This window comes from Anabrus simplex, chromosome 1 (assembly GCF_040414725.1).
Source record: "Anabrus simplex isolate iqAnaSimp1 chromosome 1, ASM4041472v1, whole genome shotgun sequence".
In the NCBI taxonomy this organism is placed as follows: domain Eukaryota; kingdom Metazoa; phylum Arthropoda; class Insecta; order Orthoptera; family Tettigoniidae; genus Anabrus; species Anabrus simplex.
Window position 1 is genome coordinate 1,154,378,359 of NC_090265.1, and position 25,935 is coordinate 1,154,404,293.

Sequence of the window (25,935 nt, forward strand, 5' to 3'; positions counted from 1 at the left end):
GGTTCTCATTCTTATTCTACTTGCTCTTTTGAAATATCAGATACTTTATATTTTTAAGAAGGACTTGTAATATCTATGTTCTCTCTTTCAACAAAAATAAGTCCAGTTTGATTTTCTATAATTTTATTAATAATTAATCTTGTAACTATTTTGTTAAGAAGGAAGCCATACTTTCCAGTGTCGACTTACTTAAATAGGATATAAAAACTTTCCAGTCTGTCAAACACACAAAATTTCAATAAAAATTATAACACTGTAAACATACCTGTTAAAAATACACTATTAAACAAAGAATTCCTCGCTGTCAAAATCCAATGTGTAGTATACCATAACAGGTCTAAAATCAAATTTTTAAAAATGCACATATAAACAAAACAAATGAGCCATTTTGTGCGTTTTGTTCCACAAGAACACCCTCAGATTCTATCAAATCACTTAAATCATGCGCAAATATGTACAGCATTGTTTACGTTGCGTAAACTTGTCAATGATAGAGAGTTAGGTGATAATATGAAAAAGTATTAACAAATGATGAGTTTATAAATACTCAACCAACACCACATTAGCACAATGAGAAACAAAATTCTGTACTTATCTGGATTGCCGAAGCTTAGTCCGTTGTCACTAAACTCTATTCCACGACCGTGGTCATAGAAAAGCTACTGGGTAACTTGGCCGTGTGGTTAGGGATGCGCAGCTGTGAGTTTGCATCCGGGAGATAGTGGATTCAAACTCCACTGTCGGTAGCCCTAAAAATGGTCTTCCGTGGTTTCCCCATTTTCACACCAGGCCACGGCCACTTCTTTCCCATGCCTAGGCCTTTCCTATCCCATCGCTGCCATAAGACCCATCTGTCTCGGTGCGACACAAAAAAAGAAAGAAGAAAAGCTAGTGGAAGATTTTGGGCAAAGCATGTTGTTCTGCGGAGAGGGGGGGAGATGCAGGGAAGGGGTTAATGGAACATTGTGGATCCTTCCTATTGGATAGGGCAGAGCAGGTCAGTACTTTCTCCATGTTATAATCTAGCAATACTATGCCGAGGAGAGGGGATGTGGAAGTAGGGGCGAGGCGATGTGAGTGCTATGGAACCTTCTTTCATCTACTGGATACGGGGTGGGGGAGAAGGCTGTTAACTTTCTTCATGTAATAATGTATTTATATATTATGGATAAGTGCAAGTTAATGATTGAATACATTTTTTTAAATATCTCAAAACTGCAAATATGGACTTATACCACTTGGGAAATAAACAGCTCAAATGAAACAAGTCTCATTACAATAACAGGATCCAGCACTGATTAGCGAAAATATTTTGTATCCTACACCACATTCCTGATATCACATAAATGAAAAATACACTATACATTGATTCTCACTAAGTCGGTCATTGTTGACTGACAACAACCATTTTGGTACAAATGGTTTTCCTGTACAGTAAAATAAATAATGCAAATAAATAAATAAACAAACAAACAAATAAATAAATAAATAAGTAAATAAATAAACAAATAAATACAAAGATCAATAAATAAAAACTAATAAATAAGTAAATAAATAAATAATAATACATTTCAATTGCTGGCAGGAGTCTTGAGAGCAGCTGAAGTAACTTCTTTGCTGATTGCTTTAAAGACTTCCAACATAGTGTTTCGAGTTTGCTCCATTAATATCTCCACATCGTCCTTACTGAGACCTTCTGTGCTGATTGGAGGTAATGCAGTGATTATTATATTACCTGTAATAAAATATCAAAATTTAAATACAAATGACACAGCATTTCCAGAATTCATAATAAACAAGAGCTAAAATCTACAAGTATTTTTCACAATTAGAAAAACAAAGAAAGTTCACATTTAAAGGTAAAACAGTACCAACATTTAGTTTCTCTTCTATACTAAATCTTAAAATAAAATGTTCACTACAGAATATATTGATTTAAATAAAAATTAAAAGACTATGACTTAATGGGTATGTTATAGGAATCAAATTGAAAAAAAATTATCTGGAACTGTTGGAAGGAGGAAAGTCATCAGGAGCAGATGGACTCTCAAGACATATGACAAAAGCAGCAGATATACATGGTATGCATTGGCTACATTTAACACTAGGAGCAATATGGAAAGAGAATAAAATACTAGACGATTGGAAGAAAGGACCGATTATACCACTGTTTAAGAATAAAACAGGAGGAAGTATACCAACTGTAGAGGGATTACCCTGCTGTCAGATTGCCTAAGATAATGGAAAAGATAATACAGAAGAGGAGACTAAGAGCAATAACAGAACACCAATTTGAAGAACAACATGATTTCAGACTTTTGTTAAGAAGGAAGCCAATACTTTCCAGTGTCGACTCAGTTAAATGTAACTTAAAAGCTCTTCAGTCTGTTGAACACACAGGCTAAATATAAATATACTACAACACACCTGTAAAAAAAAAAACCCAACACATTATTAAACAAGGGATAAAAATACTGGCTAAATATAAAAAATATACTACAACATACCTGTAAAAAAACATATTTAAACAAGGGATAAAAATACTATTTAGTGTGTATTTCTATCCCCAGTTCAAATGTGTGTGCGTTTTTTTTTTTTACAGATGTTGTACAGAAGGTCATTCGGGATTTCTGGGGATGATGTTTGAAGGGTAATTAGCTTATGAAAAGCCATGTCTCCACTAGAGATGGGAGTTACATATCGTAACATGATAATGTATCCTATTCCATCAGAGTGAGATGTTCCAGAAATATTATGCTCCACCGGAGATCTTAATACAAAAGTAACCGTCTCAGTGAAACCAAGGGAAGATGGGGAGTTTGTGATTGGCTAGCACATATTAGAAAGTACAATTCGCTTAAGCGCGGCAGGCGCCAGCGATAATTTTATAACAGTGTAGAGGCAGTACTGGCATTCCTACTCTGTTACTTGTTGGCTGGTTACAGATATACTTTAGTTATTTGAAGTGCTTTGTATCAGGCTTGCAGGTGGTAATACATACAGTAGCATAGTTCCTCGAAACTGTTGTGTGTTGTCCTTTGTCTTCCCACTTCGCATCCTGTGTTTCACACTGTATTGTGGACAATGAGCAAAAGATCCAATATCATTTGTGTGGATAAAAGCTTAATTACAGGGAAACTCATTCTAATTTGAAGAAATGCATTGATAAAAGGTAAATATAATAATAATAATAATAATAATAATAATAATAATAATAATAATAATAGATAATTTTAAAACATCTACAATTTCTACTGGTTCAAGTAGTTCAGATAATATGGTAAGGTAAGGGTTGTTCTGCCCAAAGGCAGGTCTGAACCTCTGCGGAGGTATTCCTGAGCCGGAGTTTACGTGCGGTAGAGTGGCCAGTTCCTTTCCGCTCCTCCATTCCCTTACCCCCAACCAACAGCACATGGCAACCCATCCAATTCCTGACCACGCCCAATGTTGCTTAACTTCGAAGATCTCACGGGATCCGGTGCTTCAACATGGCTACGGCCGTTGGCAGATAATATGCATAGTATTTAATATCAGATCCTGAAAAGCCATTGCAAGTGCCATCAGGTGTATCTGTCCCTCCAGCAACTGCAACCTATGGGGCCAGTGCAGCAACAATTGCTATTATAATTTTTACTAGTACAAAAGAAAGGGGTGATATACAGAAAAATATTCTGGACAAGCCACTTACACAGTTGTTTATCGCATATTTCCAATCTTTTTCTAAGGTGGAAGAAGACAAAGGTTTTTGAGCCTTTTATACTGGATTTTTGGAGCAACTTGGCTACGTAGTTTTGGTTATGTAGCTGTTGGCTTGTATATGGGAGATGGTGGGTTCAAACCCCACTGTCAGAAGCCCTGAAGATGGTTTTCAGTGGTTTACCTTTCTCACTGCAATGGTGTGACAATAAAAACAAATAGAAAAAAAAAGTACTGGACTAAACTCTGCTTACTTTCTTCCTGATAGGACTATTTCCTCATCCCTCATTTTGGCAGTATATGAAGTGTGTACGGCACTCGTTCGTCAACATATTTTATAATGTTGGGTCCCACTACATGTTTAATTAACTACAGATCCTTAAATATCTACAAATACACAGAGCTACCTAGCAGTCACAATGCATTTTATAAATGAAGGTTTCGAATTATTAGTTCTCAGAGTGTAATGGGTCGTTGCAAAAATTTTATAGGAATAGTTAAGAATGTGAGTGACGAGCTGGTGAAAGGAACAGTGGAAGAGAAGAAAGAGAGATGGAGAGATATAGTACTGCTATCGGCATACTTTCTAAGGTGGGACTAGGGGGCTGCAAGAGGCAGCAGTGGGTAAACGACTTCCTTCCAAAAGCTGACTTGCAACTTGTATTATGTTATTTTGATATCCTAATACTCCAACCTAACACTACAGTGTAACGGATACATAGGAACATGATACTGGAAAGTAACCATTCGTCCCATCCCTAGTCTCCACCACTTACCATGCTCAATTGGAAAACCAGCATTTCTAGCTATAGCCCAACAACATAATTTCCATTGCAGCAGACTTATCCCACTCCTCCTGACAGGCTTTCCAGAGGCCATTGATAATGTATGGATGTCTGTTTCCTAAGGCCCTTTTTTAGGAGTCCAAATGTACAGAAGTCCATGGGCGACCCATCGGGTGCCTTCACCGGCATGTCAGCAAAAGGAATTGCACGGATTCCAGTTTCCACCTCCATTCTCTCTAAGAACAGACGAGTCGAATGAGAGGAGTGGCTGGATGCTTTATCTTGATGTACCCGTACCTTATTTTCTGCCCTCCCATACAGTGCTGAATCATCTGTGTTGTAAATGGGTCTTAAAAACTCTTGCTGATAGTATGTCGAGTTCACCTTCACATTATTAGCGACATGGGGAATGGTTAACTTGTCATTGTAGCAGTATCCAGCGATGATCATGAAACCCATTGGAAAACTTTCCTTGCATTCTTTGTATAATGTCTGATTTCTTTTTTTTCTCCAGAGTGATAGTAAATCGAGCAGGATTTGTTACAATCACTAAGGTACACATATGCTTCGTCTAGTGTCACCACATTTTTCCATCTGTCCCTTCCCAGATAGCCCTCATAAAGCTTTCTTGCCTTAGTGCGACGTTCTGAAATGTGGAAGTTCTAAGTTCCCATGGAAGGAATTAGATATTTTCCACCAATAGTTCTGAAATGTGACGAGGCAACAACTTGTGAACTCGGCGCTTATGACGCTTTTCTAATTGCAGGTCTTGTTGATTATGGTGTTAACTGTTGAAATAGATATCTCCAACTTACGTGTGATAGCCCTTTGGGAGGAGCAGGGTTACCACCTGAGACAAGGGCGTTTACTTTCCTCACCACTTCTGGTGTACGGCTGGTGTCTGGTCGTGGATTTGTCTGTTATTTCCACTCTGGAACCAAGCCCAGTTGACCTTTGCCTTTCTTATTCGATACAGCACTGATCCCGTTTTTTGATATCAAGAAATCACACTTCTTGCACATTTCTTGGATTGCAGAATAGCTACATATTTTTTTTGCTAGTGGCTTTACGTTGCACCGACACAGATAGGTCTTATGGCGACGATGGGACAGGAAAGGCCTAGGAGTTGGAAGGAAGCGGCCGTGGCCTTAATTTGCCTGGTGTGAAAATGGGAAACCACGGAAAACCATCTTAAGGGCTGCCGACAGTGGGATTTAAACCCACTATCTCCCGGATGCAAGTTCACAGCTGCGTGTCTCTAACCGCACGGCAAACTCGCCCGGTATATAGCTATATTTAGCATCGGAAAGGGTTGTTATGTAGCCTTCCCAGTAAGGGTCAATCCACTTTGGCATCATTGCAGCTAATGCCATAAAACTCTAGACACACATTCTCAGTACCGGAGTGAATCATCACTCCCCATTTTGACGCACTCACAGCGCTGCCAGCGGCCTTCAAACTCGTCACTGGAGATCCTGAACGACCTTCTGTAGTATAATATTTATAGTTAGCCTGTGTGTTTGACAGACTGAAGCGCTTTTAAGTTACATGGTTTCAGACAACAACAGAGGGACAATACATTTAGATGATGCAAAAGTACTGGGAATGAGGAGAGTCTGGCCAGGGTTACCTGCTACAGGATGGAGTAGACCGTACAGCCAATAACTCAAAGCTGTGTGCCGGGCGGAGGCAAATGACCCGATTCTCTAAAGAGGCCAACAGCTTCAGGCAGAGGAGCTCCTTTAGGTTGGTGGTGGTCCTCCAGTGGAGGAAATGCCACTGAAATCCAGCATGGAGCGTCTGTTCTCCAGGTTAAGAGCGGCTGCAAAAGACGTCTGTTCTCCTCATTGAAATCTGGAAGTTAGGTACAAAATGTCTCTTGAGTGTGGCGAGTCCACTGTAAATACAGCCTATACGAAGCATCAAAGTGGATGAGGACGAGGAGAGGATGAAATGAAGATCCACTGCCTGACACAGGAGCTCCCTGGACAAGGGTGACTGAAGAGACAGAAAGACTGGGAAAGAAGGAAAGACCTAAGAAGGAAAATATGGGATAGCCTAGACAAGCTAATGGTTCCAAAACCTTTAACCTCTAATTTAGACGATGCAAGAGTTGTATGAAGCCATCTCTTTTCAGTTTCGACTCAGTTAATTTATAACTGTTAGGTTCTTCAGTCTGCCTAAACTACTTTTGAATAAATTATAAACTACCTGAAAATGAAAACATGTGGTAAAAGAATGATACCTGATAAAGAAACAACTTATCTAATTACAATAGAATGACATGTTTTGTACTTGAAAAGACATCATCAGATTCTATTAAATCATTCACAAAATATTTAGAAATGTATACACACATTTGTTTATTTCTGTTTAAATCCTTAAAAACTTAAGAACTTAATGAAGTTCTCAATTCTCTCCACTCTAGCATACAAGATTTAAGAATTTACAGAGAAATAAACAAATATGTTTATACATTTATACAGTAATTATTTTGAGTGTGATTTCATAGGATCTGATGATGTCCTTTCAATAATAATTAGGTAAGTTGTTTCTTTTTCTTGTTCAATTCTATTACCATAGGTTTTCTTTTTTGGGTAGTTTCTAAATTTATTTATTCAAAATTAGTTTAGGCAGACTAAAGAACCAAACAGTTATAAATCACGTGGTAAATGGCAGATCAGAATGGTTTAGATCAACAAGGCAACTCACTGTCTCCACTACTCTTCGTCACACACATGTATATCATTATCAAAGAAATGTGAATGAGATTTGAATGCACTTGTTTTTTACAATGATGATGTCATCTGGGAAGAGATAGAGCAGGAGGTACAGAGGAAGCTAAATTGTCAAGTGCAGAAGAGTAGCAATGAACATCCACTCATTACTTAAAGGAGAGAGAATTTTATGCGTGAAAAATTTCATCTATTTTGGAAGGGTTCTTCAGTAAGGGGAATTTTACACTAGATATACAAAATCGAGTGTCCAAAGGATCCAACTCCTACAACGTGCAGAATCTAGTCTGGGACAGAGTAGTAGCTCCTTTAAGTGCAAAACAGATAACGTTAATTATACCTTCTGCCAATCATGACATACATATTGGAGAGTTGTGTATTAAATAATACACGAGACATTAGTAAATTACAAGCATGTGAATTGAAATTTCTGAAGATAAGCTGTGCAGATGACAAGAAGGGACAGAATTAGGAATTACTACTTCAGAAGAGACATGAAGGAAAACTCAACAATGGAGGAAAGAACAAAGAGCTGTATGGCTGAAATGGTTTGGCCAAGTAAAGTGAATGCGGAAGATATAGATTCCCACAAAGTACTTGGAAAGGATGGTGCCTGGAAAAAGACCAGTTGGACATCCCAGGATTAGGGGGTTAGACCATATTAAAGATCTAACAAAAGGAATTGGCAGACATTGGGAGATGTAATGAGATAAGACATTTACAAAGACAGAATCAGATGGAGGTGGTTAATCAGTGAAATGTGAATAGAGGGTTTAAACTCATTTGCAGATGTCACTAGATCGTTATAAAGGTTACATGCCATCTTATGGAAGAATCATATAAGCACTGGAAAGGAACAAACAAGTGTCAATTCAAGTCGTACACAGAGAGAAACAAACAAGAAAAGGAACACATGATTGGATGAACAAGCAACCAAACAAACAAATATCATGTTCATCCTATCATGTGTTCTTTTATTTGTTCCTATCATTCTATACCAGTATATTATTTATGGAGTAATCAACATACCAGGCTCTAATTCTCGTGCCCTTGTATCCAAGAAATAATATGATGAGAACACAACTGGCAAAATGGGAATCTGAGCTGCAATAGCTACATGGAAGGCTCCTTTTTTAAAAGGAAGAATATCACCTGTATTGTTACGAGTGCCTTCCGGAAACACCCACATCTTGATCTGGAACAAAATTAAATCAGTTGGTATTAAAGAAAAACAATAACAATATCACAATAAACTCCTCATTATTATTATTATTATTCATATCATGTAAATGGAAGATCTTACTTTTTTTAAATTTTACAATTTGCTTGTCGCACCGACACATGTAGGTCTTATGGCGACGATGGGATAGGAAATGCCTAGGAGTGGGAAGAAAGCGGCTGGGGCCTTAATTAAGGTACAGCCCCAGCATTTGCCTGATGTGAAAATGAGAAACCATAGAAAACCATCTTCAAGGCTGCCGACAGTGGGATTCGAATCCACTATCTCCCGGATGCAAGCTCACAGCTGCCCGGCCCTAACTGCACGGCCAAGTCGCCCAGTAAAATAAATAGAAGATTCAAAATCTATAACGGCTGACTCAGTTTTACAAGAAACAGAAATAAAAGTAGTCAGTCAACATTTTCCTCCTGGTTTGTTCACAGCTCCTATAATGAAATAGAACCACCACAATAGCTATGCTGGTAAAGGTCAAGGACACAAACTTGAAAGGTTCTAATCTAAGTTCAGCAAACAGTTTTTTTTTTTGAATGGGAGTATCTCATTTGACCACAACTATTGTATGTTTATCCCCTAGTTCCGTTTCCTGATATGGGATTAGGGATGAGATGAAGTTATATAGCATGTTTTTACAACTGGATGCCCTTGCTGATGCCAATCTTGGTTTAGAAGCTTGACCACAACTACACTGAAGAAGTGGTGCTACATTGCTGAAACTGAACACACAGGATGAGTGTTCGGTTGTGATTCGATGATTACACTTTCAGGTCCCTCTGATCGCAAGTTTGGACAACAATTAATACAGGATGTGCCCACCACGAGCTGCAATACATTGATGAATTTGTCGAGGCAAGGAGTCAATAAGGCCCTGGATCGCTTCCTGAGGAATTGTGGCCCATGGTTGCTGCACTGCACGGGTCAGTTGTTCCAAAGTTGTGGGTGGCTGAGGACGGTTGGCCAGTTGTCGACCCATCATGTCCCACAAATGCTCAATATGACTGAGGTCCGGGGATCTGGCGAGCCATTCTAAGGTTGTGATGTTGTGGAGAGCTTCTCTGGAGATGCGTGCAGTGTGAATCCCTGCATTGTCCTGCTAAAACATCCCAGTAGCAATGTTCGCCATTATAAGGACAACCACTGGATTGAGTACCCTATTAACGTACTGTCGAGCAGTCATAGTGCCCTCAACAAGCACTAACTGTGATTTCACATTAAAGCCAATAGCTCCCCAGACCATAATGCTTGGTGTTGGCCTTGTGTGCCTCTCGACAATAAGTTCTGGACGGCCCCTCTCCCTGGTACGTCGGCGCACACGATTCCGGCGATCACTGCGGGCAAGACAGAAGCGTGATTCATCACTAAAGACGACCCTATGCCATTCTTCGACCCATGTCGATCTTTCTGGACACCAGGCCAGCCTTACACGTCGCTGTTGTGGGGTCAATGGAACACCTTCTGCAGGGACACGGGCTCGTAAGCCAGCTGCACGCAGGCGATTACCAACTGTTTGTTGTGTAATGTGGGGTGCCACAGCTGCTCGAATTTGCGCTGCTGTTGCATGGGGTTCCATCTGGACCATCCGAATGATACGACGATCCTCTCTCACAGATGTCCGTCGCGCTAGGCCTGTGCCAGGTCTACAAGTGTGGGTACCTTCATTTGACCACGGCTGCCATGCACGTTGTACCGTAGATGCCTGTCGGCCAACACGTTCAGCGACAGTCCTTAGCGATAATCCAGCTTCACACAGCCCAATTATCCGAGCCCTCTCAAACGGCGACAGTTGTTAATAGCGTGCTCTTCTCTGTCGTTGAGGCATGTTTGACGGGGAACACTTTACTGCACAGACTGCAAGTCAACTACGCTACACCAGAGTCCATATACTGGAGTTGATTCCTCCGCGACCAATCACGTGGGGAGACCTGTAGCAACAATGCAATGGGTCTGAAACGTTGATCATTTACATACCTACATGGCATCGTTCCATGTCTCGAAAATCAACACAAACGACCAATGCCTTCATGGTGTCGCAATTTCCATTTTCTTAAGTGTATTATGGCTTGAAATTAAACTGAGGCTACTGTGAAAACTTTCCAATTTTGTACACACTAAGGCTGTTCACTTTTCACACATGACCGATGTATATGGCTTGGAACATTAATAGTGGCAAATGTTTATTTACTGCTAAGAAACATTTATGGTCCTTCAATGTAGTCATCATCATTGTTTATAACTCGTTGGCAGCAATGTGTAATCTAATGTCAAAAACTTCATTTTTAGGTTCCGTACTGAAACAAGATTTATATTCAAAATTGTTAGGTATGGGGATCCACCTATTCAATGCAGGAAATAGTGATAATGGTAAGTTCATCACATATTCATTTATTTGGGACCGGTTTCGGCAATAGGGTATGCCATCATCAGCCTAGGAAGTGAGACAAAGACATTGGAAATAGAGTACATTATATTTATTAAAATTAATATCAATACTTTTTAAAATGTATGTCCTTGAACTGAATTACTTTACATATGTACAAGAGGGTTTTAATCATTAAAATTGAATATAGAAAGGTGTACACCAAAATATTTGTACAGTTAAAATTACAAAAGTAGAATGAATTTTTTCACATTGTAAGAATAATATAGGTTGTTAACTACTTTATAATCATAGTGGTATATATGAAATTGAGTTTGTTAGTTAAATATTAACATCTGTAGTCATTATAAATAGGCTGATGAACTAGTTACAACAACCAGTTATTTACTTAAAGTTCCTTGTAGATGTTCACTAATTAATTTCTAATATATCCAACTTGGATATAGCAATGTGTGAAGTTTAAATATATGTCTTATATGGCTAAAATATAGTATTGCATCTGTGTCACAGGTTATTATATCCACAAAAGTTCAGGGAAAAAAAGAAAGGATACGTCCACTGTATATAGCTTGGTTTGCGTGTCCGCAGGTTAACTAATTTCCATTTCTTGTGGTATATGTGAAATTTAGTTTATCTTTTTGAACATCTTGATTCAATTTTAAACATTTGTACTCAGTATAAATATGCCGATGAACAGACGTCTGTTCTTCTATACTAACTTACAAAAACAAAATTCTTAAGTTGCTACTTACGGGCATGTAAAAAACCAAGCCATATAACTTACCCAGCTTACTTACTGAACTTTTAGAGATATAATAACCCGTGGTACAGTGTCATATCATTAGATTTTAGCTATATAAGATATTTCTACTCAAATCCACAGATTGTTAAGTCCAATTTAAATGCCTCAGAAATTTTATTTAGTACACATTTATGTAGAACTTTTACTTGAATAACTGGCTGTAGCAACTAGCTCATCGGCATATTTATAACGAGTACAAATGTTCAAAATTGAATCAAAATGTTCAAAAAGATAAACTAAATTTCACATATACCACAAGAAATGGAAATTAATTAACAACCTGCAGACACGCAACCCAAGCTATACAGTGGACATATCCTTTTTATTTACTGAACTTTTGTGGATATAATAACCAGTGCACAGATGCCATACTATATTTTAGGCATATAAGACATTTATTTAAACTTCACACATTGCTATATCCAAGTTGAATATATTCGAAAATAATTAGTGAACATCTACGAGGAACTTTAAGTAAATAACTGGTTGTTGTAACTAGTTCATCAGCCTATTTATAATGACTACAGATGTTAAAATTGAACTAAGAAACTCAATTTCATATATACTACTATGACTATAAAGTAGCTAATGACCTATATTGTTCTTACAGTGTGAAAAAACTCATTCCACTTTTGTAATTTTAACTGTACAAATATTTTGGTGTACACATTTCTGTATTCAATTTTAATGATAAAAACCCTTTTATACATATGTAAAGTAATTCAATTCAAGCGCGTACATTTTAAAAAGTATTGATATTAATTTTAAGAAATGTAATGTACTCTATTTTCAATGTCTTTGTCTCACTTCCTAGGCTGATGATGGCATACCCTACTGCTGAAACCGGTCCCAAATAAATTAATATGTGATGAACTTATATTTATCACCATTTCTTGTACTGAATAGGTGGATCCCCATACCTAACAATTTTGAAAGTAATGTGTAAGTCATACAATCCCTGTAGTAGCACCTGTTCTGATGCTTCTGATGGAGCGATCTCTTACCTGACAAATTTCGGGAACAGTCTGTAAATGAATGCCATGAAGTGGTTCCTTCATCTTTGGGATCAAGTCATAATTACAGGGTCTTAAGCCTAGTGAATGTGGTGGATGGCAAAGAACTATAACTCCAGCCCCCGTACAAATTTACTACAGGGTGTGCCACACGTGCCCGCGTGTTATCCTGCAACATGTTTGCAGAGGTCTGACAAACTTTTATTTTCTGCAGCATCCTGTAATAATGCCACTCATTTGATTGGCTCTTAAGTCCAAGTTTGTAGGATCTGGCACTACTCATCAAGTGCAATAATATGGTGTAAGAAATCATCTCTTTCACGACCATAGTAGTGCTCCAAGTGAGTATGAGCATTGTCATACCATAACCATTGCTGTGCTTTTGTTACCTCATGGGGAATACTAGGTTTGCAATTTTCTGCATAATCAGACACTTCTTTAGAATACGCAGCACAGTTTTATGTGATAATCCCATCTTGTGACTTAACACATGAATTGTCTGACGTTGATCTGCGCATTGAGGTCTCCCATGACTATCACTTCCACATCGGTGATTACTTCCTTGAGTGTCTCCACCAAGAATTCCCCTGTGAAACATGTGACTGCAAAATTCATACAAGGCGAGGCAACTGGTATCTGAAGTCTCCTACAGCATTGGCAATGTGTTGAGTAAACATTATGGAGCACAAAGATTTCACAGCTGACAGTTTCCTCGCTTTATATCCTACAACTACTTGGCATTATTCATGCAATCTACCTTATATTCCCCACTCCCATCTGTATTTTCCCACTTGTCTGGTAGATCCCACATTCATACAAAAAAAAAAAAAAAATGTTGCCATTAGTCATGCCCCAGCTCTCATCGTGAATTATTAGGAAAAGGGGATGAGCAGAATATTATAAGGTGGATTATTAGGCAATGGGAAGATGAAGGAGAGTTGAACAGGTAGTTATGTGCAATTAAAAATTCTTGTGAGAGAAAGTTGAGGGAGGAAGGTACATGGGATGAATAAGTGGATGTGTAAAGGCTTTAAAGTTAGAGGTGTGTGGAAGTCTTGGAAAAAAGGAAGGCGAGTGTAATGAATTACATTAGGGAGCTGTCTAGATATTGTAACTGTAGGAGGCCTTATCGATCGTGATACAGCAGGTTATTATGTAACTGTTGACAAACAGTGTACTGGAATTCAGCCAGTAGTGGGTCAGTGGACAAGAAATGTGAACTCAGTAGCTGAGCAGACAAGGACCTGTGCCGAAGGTACATGAGATAGCATCAAAGACAGGCCTCCAAATATCGTATGAGAAGACTCATATCATGGTTAATGGACACCAGAATATCCAAAGATCCCCACTACAGACAAATTATGGAATAATCACACAGGTCCCTTCCTTCAAATATCTAGGAGAAATCATTGTACCATCCACTAACAGTCTAACACTAAGTTAAAAAGGATTGGGGAGAGGCCATCTCCTTGTCGAACTCCTATATGCACTTCAAAAGGCTCTGATAGTTCACCTAGAAACTTCACTTGAGATGTTGTGTCTGTGGGAGTCTCGCGGATTAATTCTGTGGTCTTGTCCACATTGAGCTCTGCTAGGACGTCCACAACAGTTTGGTCTGTCGATAGAGTCATACGCCTTCTTAAAGTCCACAAAGGTGACAAATGTGGTGGCACTGCGGCATGTCCTTAATATCGTCTTCAGGCTCCAAATTTGCTCAGAACACAATCTACCTTTTCTGAAGCCTGCTTGGTATTCACCAATCAAATGATCTGTTTGTTGTTCTACTCTGTTTAATAGCGCTTTAGATAGAACCTTGTATATAACTGGTAAAAGGGATATGCCTCTGTAGTTGTTGGAGTCCGCTCGATCGCCTTTCTTATGCAACGGATGGGTAATGGCATTCTTCCAGTCCTTTGGAATCATCATGGTCTCCCATATTTCTGTTAAGAGTGTATGAATTCTTCTGATGAGGTCATTTCCTCCTATTTTCAACATCTCTGCAGTTATTCCATCGTTCCCAGGGGCTTTATTATTTCTGAGCGATTGGATTATCTCTTTTATTTCTTGTGTTGTTGGGGGCTGTGAATCTGGGTTTGGTGGAGGTTTTCAAACTGTAGTCTTTCAATTGGTGGATCGCAGTTCAGTAGATTTTGAAAAGTCAGCCAGTATGTTGCACTTCTCTTTACTGTTTGTCTCTAGTGATCAGTTAGGTCGACGAAAACTTAATGTGGTGGTTTGTACCCTGATAAGTTCTCACGAAATGTCTTGTAGAAACTCCGAGTGTTGTTTTTTTGGAAATCCTGTTCTATCTCTGCGAGTCTGTTTTTCTCGTATGTACGTTTTTTGTGGCGGATTGTTTTTGAGGTCAGTTGTTGAGTCTTAAGGAAATTCTGCCATCTGTCGACTGTTCGGTGTCCATTCCAATGATTCCATGCTTTGATTCTGTCACTGATAGCTTCATCACAGGTTGTGTTCCACCATCTGTGTTTACGTTTCCAGGGTGGCTGTCCGAATTTCATTGCTGATGACTGTAATGTGTTGCAAATGTCTGGCCACACCTTAGAATCTTGATCGTGTATGTCACGTACGAAAACGTCAGCGTACTTCCTCAGACAGTCTGGATCCACTCTTGGAAATCGGTTGCCTTCATGTCTGGATCTGTTTGGTTGGAACATAACCTTGATTTGCGCAAGGTAGTGATTCGAATCGACAACTCCCTTCCGTACTTTAACATTCTGAATCTCAAGCATATTCTTTATGGAAATAGCAACACGATCAATCTGGAATTCCCCTAGTAATGGGTTAGGTGATCTCCAAGTTTTCTTTTTATGTAAAGGTCTCATAAAATGCGTGGACATGAGTCTCAGTTTGAATGATGTACAAAACCTTATTAGACGTTCTCCATTCTTATTAGTCCGCCAATGTGCAGGATGGAGTCCTACGATTGATCTGTATTTCTTGTCTCTGCCAACCTGTGCACTGAAATCTCCTAATAAGATTTTAACTTTATGTTTAGGGACCTTGCTAGTTGTTTCTTCAAGTAGTTCCCAAAAGTCTTCTACTTTCTGAGGATTTTTCTTATTGTCTATGTTAGTGGGGTCATGGGCATTTATCAAGGCATATGCTTTGTTGCTTGATTTCACTGTAAGCACTGAGATTCTTTCACATGGTGATGTAAAGTCGATGACTGAATCTAAGATGGTTTTCCTTACTGCAAAGGACGTCCGAAGTATTGATAAATTCCCTTTGATATTTATGGCTGGTTTACCCTTAAATATCCTGAAGTTTTCAGAGTCAAAGTGGTTATCATCTTGAAATCTGGTTTCTTGGATCACTAGGATTTGAATATCAAATTTGTCCAGGACGTCGGTCAGTTGTTTAAGCTTTCCAGTTTTCAGCAGTGTGTTGATGTTAAGTTCCTTTTTTTGGGGTGAAGAGATTTTGAGAAGCTCCAATCCTTCTCTGAAGCATGATGTTCCTGATCCCCCAGAATCCGATGATCAGGAGAAACCGGACCAGCATCTGGGGCCTGGGGTAGTTGCATTGGTAGCGCGTGTTCTATCATGCTAGGGTTACAAGTTGAAAATACAACTAGTGGTGATCTTTTGGGAAAGATCACGAAAATACAACTCGATTGTTGAGATCGATAGGTGCCTCGAGATGTTTGTGGCTGTGGGTAGGCATTTCCTCCTAACCCAAAAGGTTATGGTTTTCCTGCCAATACTATTATTATTATCATCTGGTTTCATTTTCTTTTTATTAATAATAATAATAATAATAATTATTATTATTATTACTGGCATTGTGAACATGTATCTGGGCTGAACGCCTGTTATGTTCAATAAATACTAATACATATCTAAGTAAACCAATTAATATCATGGATGTATCTGTCATATTATCTTTCATTTAGACATTCAATGTGAATGTTGCCCTTATATTTAGTCCAGGCCCGACAAGAAACTTTTTGTCTCTAGTGAATGTTCTTGCTGCTAACAAACACAGCCATGCATTAGCAACATTGCCGTGCCATTACTGTAATATGAACTTGAATAAAATTGAATTAGGGCACACAAAAAAATTAACAATGAGTACTATTTACTTTGAGGAAAGAAATTGTGCCTTAAAATTTTTATCCACAGATGAATTAGAATATCCAGTACAGTATCTAATGATCCAAACATTCGCAGCAATAAATAACATTCATGCTAGGTGTGAAGGTTACCAGAAGATTAACCCTTCCTCTTTATGCCATCAACTCTCGTGCTACTATGGATTTGTAACAACTTTCTGTAACCAAAATGTTAAAAATAAAACCGCATTAACTTTAATTAGTCCATCTGCATGGGACTAATGCAAAGACAATCAGGTGGTACACATATGCACACATACAGAACCATACCACCACTCTATCAACAGGTCTCCCAACATAAAATATTGAATAAGCATGCACAAATCAAATTAACCTTGAACAACAAATGAAAAACAGAACAAACAGGGTAGCCAGAACACTGGTGTAAACAAATCTCCCTTTCCTTCACATATAAACTCCAGAATGAAATGCAAAATGTGAAGATTATTTTTATAGTACGATGATCAGATTCAAGAGCCTTATGGGAGTTAAGTTCAGAGGATTTTTAACAAAAATGGCCCCGACATCAGAGAATTCTGGTTAGTGGGTGAGTGAAAGCAACACTGTGTTAGTGCTGTATTTAGCTAATCACCACCACCAAGAAATTTATAAGACTTGTACGTACAACTCTCCATAGTGTACTGCAACGAAGTAAACTGCAAACGAAGTCAGCACTGGAAAGAAAAATATAATTTATTGCAACACAATGGGTACATGACAATTCCTACAAGTTTTCTGTTATTCTAGAGATTATAACTAAAAAATTATCCTCTTTTTCTTTCACATAAGAGATTTCTTTATCATACATAACATTAATTCCACTTGAAAGTGAAAGTTATGAATGAAAAAACAATTACATGTCAGCATTTACTTTCAATTCACTAATATCAAGCTGAGGAAAGAAGAAAATAGAGAAAAGGAATGACTTCATTAGGTAATAACAATATCAGTTGCTTAAACATGCCTCGAAAAGTGGTTTGTTTCCAAAATCCAGTACATATATATTCATTATAGTAAGTTATGCATTTCACCATTCAGTCTAGAAGCCTCTATGAATTAACAATGCATTTCCACAATCCTCTGTTTTCAATTAGTTCTGTGGTCTCATTTAGTTCTACACCTCATATCTTTAAATCATTAGAAACTGAGTTTAACCTTGGTTCAGACCAATCCTATTACTTTATTAAAGTCATTTCATCCCAGCCTTCCCATTAAGGTCAGTATTTCAGGTCTAATTTCATTTATTCCTACTGCTTTGTGACAATGTAGTTAATTTATCATTCTTTTCACTTCCTTGAGTATTATTTCACTGCCATCATAGTTTTCCTCCTCATGAACTCCATTGTTTGTAACTTCAACAGAAACATTTTCTTTTAGGTTGAGAAGATTTTCAAAATATTCCTTCCATCTGCTAAGTGATTCCCCAGAATCTACAATGAGTTCACCGGATTTACCTAGTACCCTATTCATTTCCCTTTTTCCTCCCTTTCTAAGATTCTTTATTACAGTTCAGAAAGGTTTCCCTGCTGCTTGACCAAGTCTTTCCAGGTTATTACCAAAAGTTTCCGATGTTCTTGGACTCCACAATAATTAGTTTTGCTCTGTTTCTTTCAACTACGTTGTTTCCTATCTACATCAGTTCTTGGTTGTAGCCATTTTTGATATGCCTTCCTTTTTTACATTTATAAACTGCCTGACTTCATCAGTCCAACAAAATATTTGCTTTTTCCCCCATCTAAAGTTACTGTTGTTCCAACGCATTTTGCTGACGTTTCTAATACAGCATCCCTGTGTGGCACCAATTCTCTTCCTATATTCTGGACCTAATGACTGCCTATTCTTTTCAACTTTTCACTAATCATATGCATGTACTTCTATTTAATTTCCTCAACCTGAAGATTTTCTACCATTATCTGTCTATAGACACATTTTATTTTCTCTACCCTACGCTTAGTGAAGATTAGTTCACTGTAGATCAGATAGTAGACAGTATCATTGAAATATCCCTGGAATTCTCATACAACATTCTTAATAGATTTTCTGAATTCAGAGTTAAGTTATACTCTATTATCCCCTAAGCGATGGGAAACATTCAAGTGATGCTTTACCCATGAACGGAGGCGATTCAGATGCGAGCACAAAGAAAATGTAATGATCTTTTTAAAAATTCACTGTTACAATAGTTTAGCTAAGATTATTTTCAAATGTTCACAGTAAAGACTCAAAAGAATGTAGTTTACATTCACTAACTTTATATCTCTGCCCTTGATGAATAAGCTGGTAAGTCATAAAATTAACTTATCTGGTTCAACACATAAGCAGATAACTCAAAATACAGATATGTGCTTTTACATATTCTCATATACGACTAGAGGAAGGGTCATTGCATGTCATAGATCTCATTCCGGAGACGAGACCTTCCACATTTTATATGGAATGAAAGCGACACTCTTGTATTTGCATGGGTTATAGGATATAAACTTCATGATAATTGATCTGTATTGAACTATAATTACATTAACAGGTAAATATTTTATTTATAAGGTCCACCTTTTCAATATAATGATGTTCAATGTGCTACATTACATCTTTGATTTTAGTTTGGGACTAGTTTCAACCTAAAAACTAGGCCATCATCAGCCATAACACAAATTACACAATTACATCAAATGATCTAAAACAATACACAAACACAATGCCATTAAAATTAACTGAGTGTAAAACACATAGGGATTAAAATAAGACTGGATTCTAAAGTGTGTTGCATTCTGTTAAAAAGTTCAAATGATCTGAATAAAATGTGTGATCACAATGACATTAAAATTAAGTTATGTACACAATACGTTTGCATTAAAGCAAAGCACTTTGATGCAACGCATTCCGTTAAAAGAGTTGGTGCTTCCAGTTAAATATTCTTAAATGCTGATGAAGATTGTTGGGCATGAAGGTCTAATTAATTTGGCAGTTTCTAAACTGCAGGTGGCAAGGTTTCGCAATTTAATGCGGTGCATGAATTTGACCAAAATAAACAATAGCCAAAATTAGTGAGACACATAAAAAAACCCAGCAAAATCACAAAGGCGACTGATCAATTTCATCCACTGATTATAAATTTATCTAGGGTACCATTGAATGATGATGAAAATTCCATTTTAGACAAGGGTCCTAAACATAATTGGTGTAATTTTAACACAATACAGCCACTACTACGATAATAAAATCCGAACTAGCCATCAGCAAATTGTCAATAGAAAAGCAAGATGAAGTAAGAAACAAAATAAAAAGAAAACTGAATAACATTCTTACCCCAAAAAACAATATCAACCCCCCTCTAACTACAATAGTAACAAGGATTCAATTATTGAACAGAAACGAATACATGCACTTCAAAAGAAGATCATTGATAACAATCTTATTGTCACGAAAGCAGACAAGGGCAACACAACCATTATAGTCTATAAAAATGAATACATAAGTAAAACAAACAGATTTTTTACAGATAGCTCATTTTCCACAGTTATGATATTTGTTCGTGGCATCACCTCTGTAGATCTTTTGCCACTGCTTTCACTATATGATAGGAACCTGCATGTAAGTGGAATTTCGGAAGTGTAGTGTTGAATGTGAGGAAAGGAATGTTAAGGACAACACAAACACCCAGTCCCCAGGCCAGGGATATTAATCATTTACAATTAAAAACCCCTGACCCGGCTGGGAATCGAACCTGGGGCTGTCAAGTGACAGGCAAACGCGTTGCCCCCTACACCGCGGGACCGGACTAAAAAGAGACCCTACTCACAGAATCCAACACCTACTTAAGCAGACTCTAAAGAATACCTCGTACTTATTAACAGATCAGGAAAAAACTAAATTAATACGTATAAACCCAGGCATTCCCACTGCTGAAGCCCTTCCTAAGATACACAAGACTGGCGTCCGCATTAGCCCGATCATCAACTATAGACCAAGCCCTCTGTATGAAATGTCTCAATTCATCCAAAAGGTTTTAAGAAAGAATTATCAATTTTTGTCTAAAAATTTGTCAAAAACACTACAGAATTGATAAACTAAAAAGTTTAATATTCAACCTAATCATTCTCTTCATTCGTTTGACATTGTAAACATGTATCCTAGTACACAAATTTCTAAGTTATACCCTATCATCAAAAACAATTTAAATAAATATAGTTTAAGTACATATATTAGAAATACAGGATTTTATGTATATCCTAAAATTGGTTATAAACAATAACTTTTTCACTTTTGATAACGTCATTTATCAGCAAGAAGGTTTGGCTATGGAATCGCTGGCCTCGGGCATATTACCTGAGATTTACTCAGATTTCTTAGAACATACTAAAACTGATAATAATAACTTCGATAACATTCTTTTATGGGCAAGATATGTAGATGACACCATAGTAATTATGGATGAGAACATAACAGACGCTGCTACCACTCGAATCTGAAAACGAACAAAAAATAAATGTTTTAGACTTAACTATCATCAGACATTCAGGCTCCTTAACATATAAGATTTTTAGAAAACACACTCAAACAGCCTCTACAATCTGTCAAGACTCTTCACACCCTCAAATTCATAAACGAGCAGCATACAATAGCATACAATGTCAAAAAGAGGCCTCAAAAATGAGTTGAACACTATTATGTTAAAAATTAAATAATTGAAAAGGAGGTTCAACCTATTCAATACTTAAAAGAAAGAAATGCAGTAATCACATTCCTATTTAAATGGGACCGGTTTCGACCTTAGTCCAGGTCATCATCAGCCGTAAAAACATGTACAATGTTTATGAATATTGGAGGTCAGTTTCACACTCTGATAGGCACAAAGACACGACACCACATTCTGTCATGCACAAAGTCACAACACTATCAACTAATATACGAAGATCAAAAATAACTTGAAGTCGCAGACGAATAGATTTGTAGTAGAAAGCCGCCAGCTCCTGGTGATCAGCGCGGCACATTCAAGGTCATGCGCTGCGGTCGAACGCCAAAGTAGAGTGGAGAATGTTTTGAAGGTCCAGAATTTGTCACGGTTGCGGGAAGTTAAGTACGTATATAAAAATATACGACGCAAATCAGTATAATTGAATGAGTACTTGTACTCCTGCTAAGTTCTTGGAAAACAGTTGACTTCTCTCTACAATTGTTTTTTCAAGTCAACTGTTTTCCAAGAACTTAGCAGGAGTACAAGTACTCATTCAATTATACTGATTTGCATCGTATATTTTTATATACGTACTTAACTTCCCGCAACTGTGACAAATTCTGGACCTTCAAAACATTCTCCACTCTACTTTGGCGTTCGACCGCAGCGCATGACCTTGAATGTGCCGCGCTGATCACCAGGAGCTGGCGGCTTTCTACTACAAATCTATTCGTCTGCGACTTCAAGTTATTTTTGATCTTCGTATATTAGTTGATAGTGTTGTGACTTTGTGCATGACAGAATGTGGTGTCGTGTCTTTGTGCCTATCAGAGTGTGAAACTGACCTCCAATATTCATAAACATTGTACATGTTTTTACGGCTGATGATGACCTGGACTAAGGTCGAAACCGGTCCCATTTAAATAGGAATGTGATTACTGCATTTCTTCCTTTTAAGTATTGAATAGGTTGAACCTCCTTTTCAATTATTTAATTTTTAACAATAATTTCAATACGGAACAATGAAATTTTTATCTTTAAATTGAACACTATTCGCATGATCGCAAAATCTAATGGATACAACTGTTCTTTCATTGAAAGAATAATCAATAGATACAAACATCGCCCTTTAACCATGTTAAAAAAAAGTAAAACCAAATGTTCCCTTATTTTTTACCTTCACGTTCAATAAAGAAATTTAGAAAATCACTAACATCTTTAAAAACATAATGTAAATATAACCTTTAACACTAAAAATAGAAATGCAGAAATCTTACATAATTCTACATAAATAAACAATGTTAATAGTTTTTCAAAATCAGGAGTATACAGGATCAAATGTAACAGTTGTAATTTTTCTTACGTTGGACAGACTGGGAGGAGCTTTAACATAAGATACGCAGAACACGTTATGCCCTGAAATATAATACATTTTCAGCAGTAGGACAACATATGCACAATTAATCACAAATTTAAAGACACAGACCAGGATATGGAAATCTTCAAGGTTATGAATAAAGGACCCCTCTTTAATATAACAGAAAGCTGCTTCATACATTTTGATCAATATTTTAATCCAAATTACAAACTTAATAACATTTCTGAGAAGCCAAATATTTTATTTGACCTTCTTATTAATATTTTTAGAAATGTCAAATCAAAAAAAAAAAAAAAAAAATCACAATTCGATCTTTTATTCTATTCATGGCACCTTCCCTCAGCAGCTACTTGTATTCCCACATCCCTCGACCCCGCCTTAAAACCCATTCCTTTCTTTCTCCCTTCCTTCTCCGCTCTCTCCTCTCTTCCTTCACCGCACTTCCCCTTCAATGCTTCCGCTGAACCTCATACACTCCACTCCTCCGTGTCAGTAAGGCACGCCATGCTCCACACATCGCAGCACAAGGTGAGTCAAGGCGAGTTCAGTCTGGTGTGGTGGTGTTATAGTCTGATTTATTCAAACTTAATTACTTCTTTTTCCGGGTTGAACTGTGTTATTTTCTGCCATTTGATCGGACCTCTTCCCTTCAGCATGTCTCTCACTAATTTGGGCTATTATTTCGGTCAACTTCATGCTCCGCATTGAATTGCAAAACCTTACCCCCTGCACTTTAGAAACTGCCAAATTAATTAGACCTTCACGAGCAACTATCTTCATCAGCATTTAAGAATATTTAACTGGAAGCACCAACTTTTTTAACGGAATGCATCGCATCCAAGTGTCCTGCTTTAATGCCAACATATTGTGTACATAACTTCATTTTAATGTCATTGTGATCATACATTGTCTTCAGATCATTTGAACTTTTTAACAGAATGCAACACACTTTAGAATCCAGTCTTATTTTAATCCCTATGTGTTTTACACTCAGTTAATTTTAATGGCATTGTGTTTGTGTATTGTTTTAGATCATTTGATGTAATTGTGTAATTTGTGTTATGGCTGATGATGGTCTAGTTTTTAGGTTGAAACTAGTCCCAAACTAAAATCAAAGATGTAATGTAGCACACTGCACATCATTGTATTGAAAAGGTGGACCTTGTAAATAAAATATTTAACTATTAATGATTTGTATGGGTTGTTTCACAATGTAATGAAAACTAGGGTAATTGCGGCCTCATGAAATTTGAGTGGAAGAACTAGGAACAATAGTTCAAAGATTCATTTAGCAAAAATACCAGGTTAATTGGACAATTAGTTCATGAGAAAAGAGGGCATATACTTTCACACATTTAGTCATTCATTACTTGGTCACGTGCACCATGCCCACTCGCTCCTTATGTTATGCGTCCACTCTCACTTTGCTCAGTTCAGTCTGGTGTGGTGGTGTTATAGTCTGATTTATTCAAACTTAATTACTTCTCTTATTTAGTTCTTTTTCCGGGTTGAACCGTGTTATTTTCTGTACATTACATACAGTTTGCCATTTCAAATACATCGCAGTATTCTTTGTCAAGGCGACTGAAATAACCCTACTCGATCTTTAGTGTGATTGCTGCCTGGGAGACTGATTACTGCAATGCATTCAAAACGTTGGCAAAATGTATGTAATGTACAGAAAAACAACAACATGGCTCAACCTGGAAAAATAACTAAATAATTCTACACACCATGGAAGCTTCACATCTTAATTACTTCTCTTTCATTCAAACTGCACCATGCCATGCTTCTACACAACGCAATATTGTATTTCAAAGTGACAGTGCGTCAAGTAATTATGATTGCAAGTGACTAATCTCATGTTTTAATCCGAATTGAAATCTGTTGATATACAATAATAAAGTTTTATTATGAATCCACCTGTTCAATACATTATATATAATGTATATAGAATATATATAATGTATGTATATAATATATAATTATATATAATTATATAATATATATAGTATATATAACATATATATACTATATATAATGTATATATAATATATATAATGTATTGAACAGGTGGATTCATAATAAAACTTTATTATTGTATATCAAGTAATTATGAGTTGTAAGATTTTGAGGTGTCGAGGAAGAATTATAGGAATCCTCACCGGATGATGTAAACATTCATATCTGTGAAAAGATGGTGATTTATACTATCAATCTAACACAAGGAAACATCCTGTAATGAATATACATCTGCTAGAATGCAGAAGAAATTTAAGCCTATATGCTCTCAAGCAGAAAGAGGTCAGACTATTTCAAACTCTTTAGAAAGAAAAAAAGGAACACTGATATGGGCTGATTCATACATACAAGGAAGGCAGAGAACTTCACCTTCCATCTTGACAACTTTACAAGCTAGAACAAAATGAACGTATGGAGGTCGGCGTCAAGGGGTTATGGATCTGACGCATGTGTACCGGTGAATAGCCTTATGCTTGCCTTTGCAACTGCTAATCCAATACTAGCACAGAAGTCCAATAAATACTTCCCATTCCAAATTAGCTTCCATATCTTCCTCACATTTATCCATCACTTTCTCATATCCTTCAGTTCTATTTCCAGTTCTCACATTGAAATCCTATCCTTGCTGTGTCACTCAGTGTTTCCTAGAACTTGTCAACTTCATCCTCACATGGCGAGACAACTCTTGTCCGAATTCCTCCACCTGCTAAATTTACCCGCAGCATTCGTTCATTCATGTGCCTAACAGGAATTATGTTATTTCATGTTACAGTCTTCTTGATGAACAGTCTTACCCCACAATCTGCCCTCTTCCTTTTCGCACATTTTAAAACACCCCATAATCTCCTCTCTTTTCTCTGGTATTTCTCCTTTCCTGAATACTGGGATAACTTAATATTCAGGTAAGGTAAGATACCAAAGAAATAATCCTAACACATCCAGACATATCCTCTTTGCTGACTCAGTTTTACATTCTTTCTTACATAAACCCCTTTAATACTGACAGCTTCCCACAGAATTGCACTTCATTTGCCAAGTTGTTTCCAAGGTCCATGGCCTGTCAAATGGGAGGGTGTAATGGAC

The 25,935-nt window shown here is 37.3% G+C and overlaps 1 protein-coding gene across 1 annotated transcript in view; it reads right to left on the reverse strand.

Moving 5' to 3' along the window:
• Nucleotides 1-904: 904 nt before the first annotated feature.
• The window catches only part of LOC136876977 (1-acyl-sn-glycerol-3-phosphate acyltransferase alpha), a 52,735-nt gene continuing 27,704 nt past the window's right edge, over nucleotides 905-25,935 (reverse strand). Inside the window, exons 4-5 of the mRNA XM_067150755.2 lie at nucleotides 8,246-8,411; nucleotides 905-1,735 (exon numbers count right to left, since the gene is read on the reverse strand). Coding sequence (XP_067006856.1) covers nucleotides 1,572-1,735; nucleotides 8,246-8,411 — 330 coding nt within the window. The 3' untranslated portion in view covers nucleotides 905-1,571. The remainder of the gene's footprint in view (nucleotides 1,736-8,245; nucleotides 8,412-25,935) is intronic.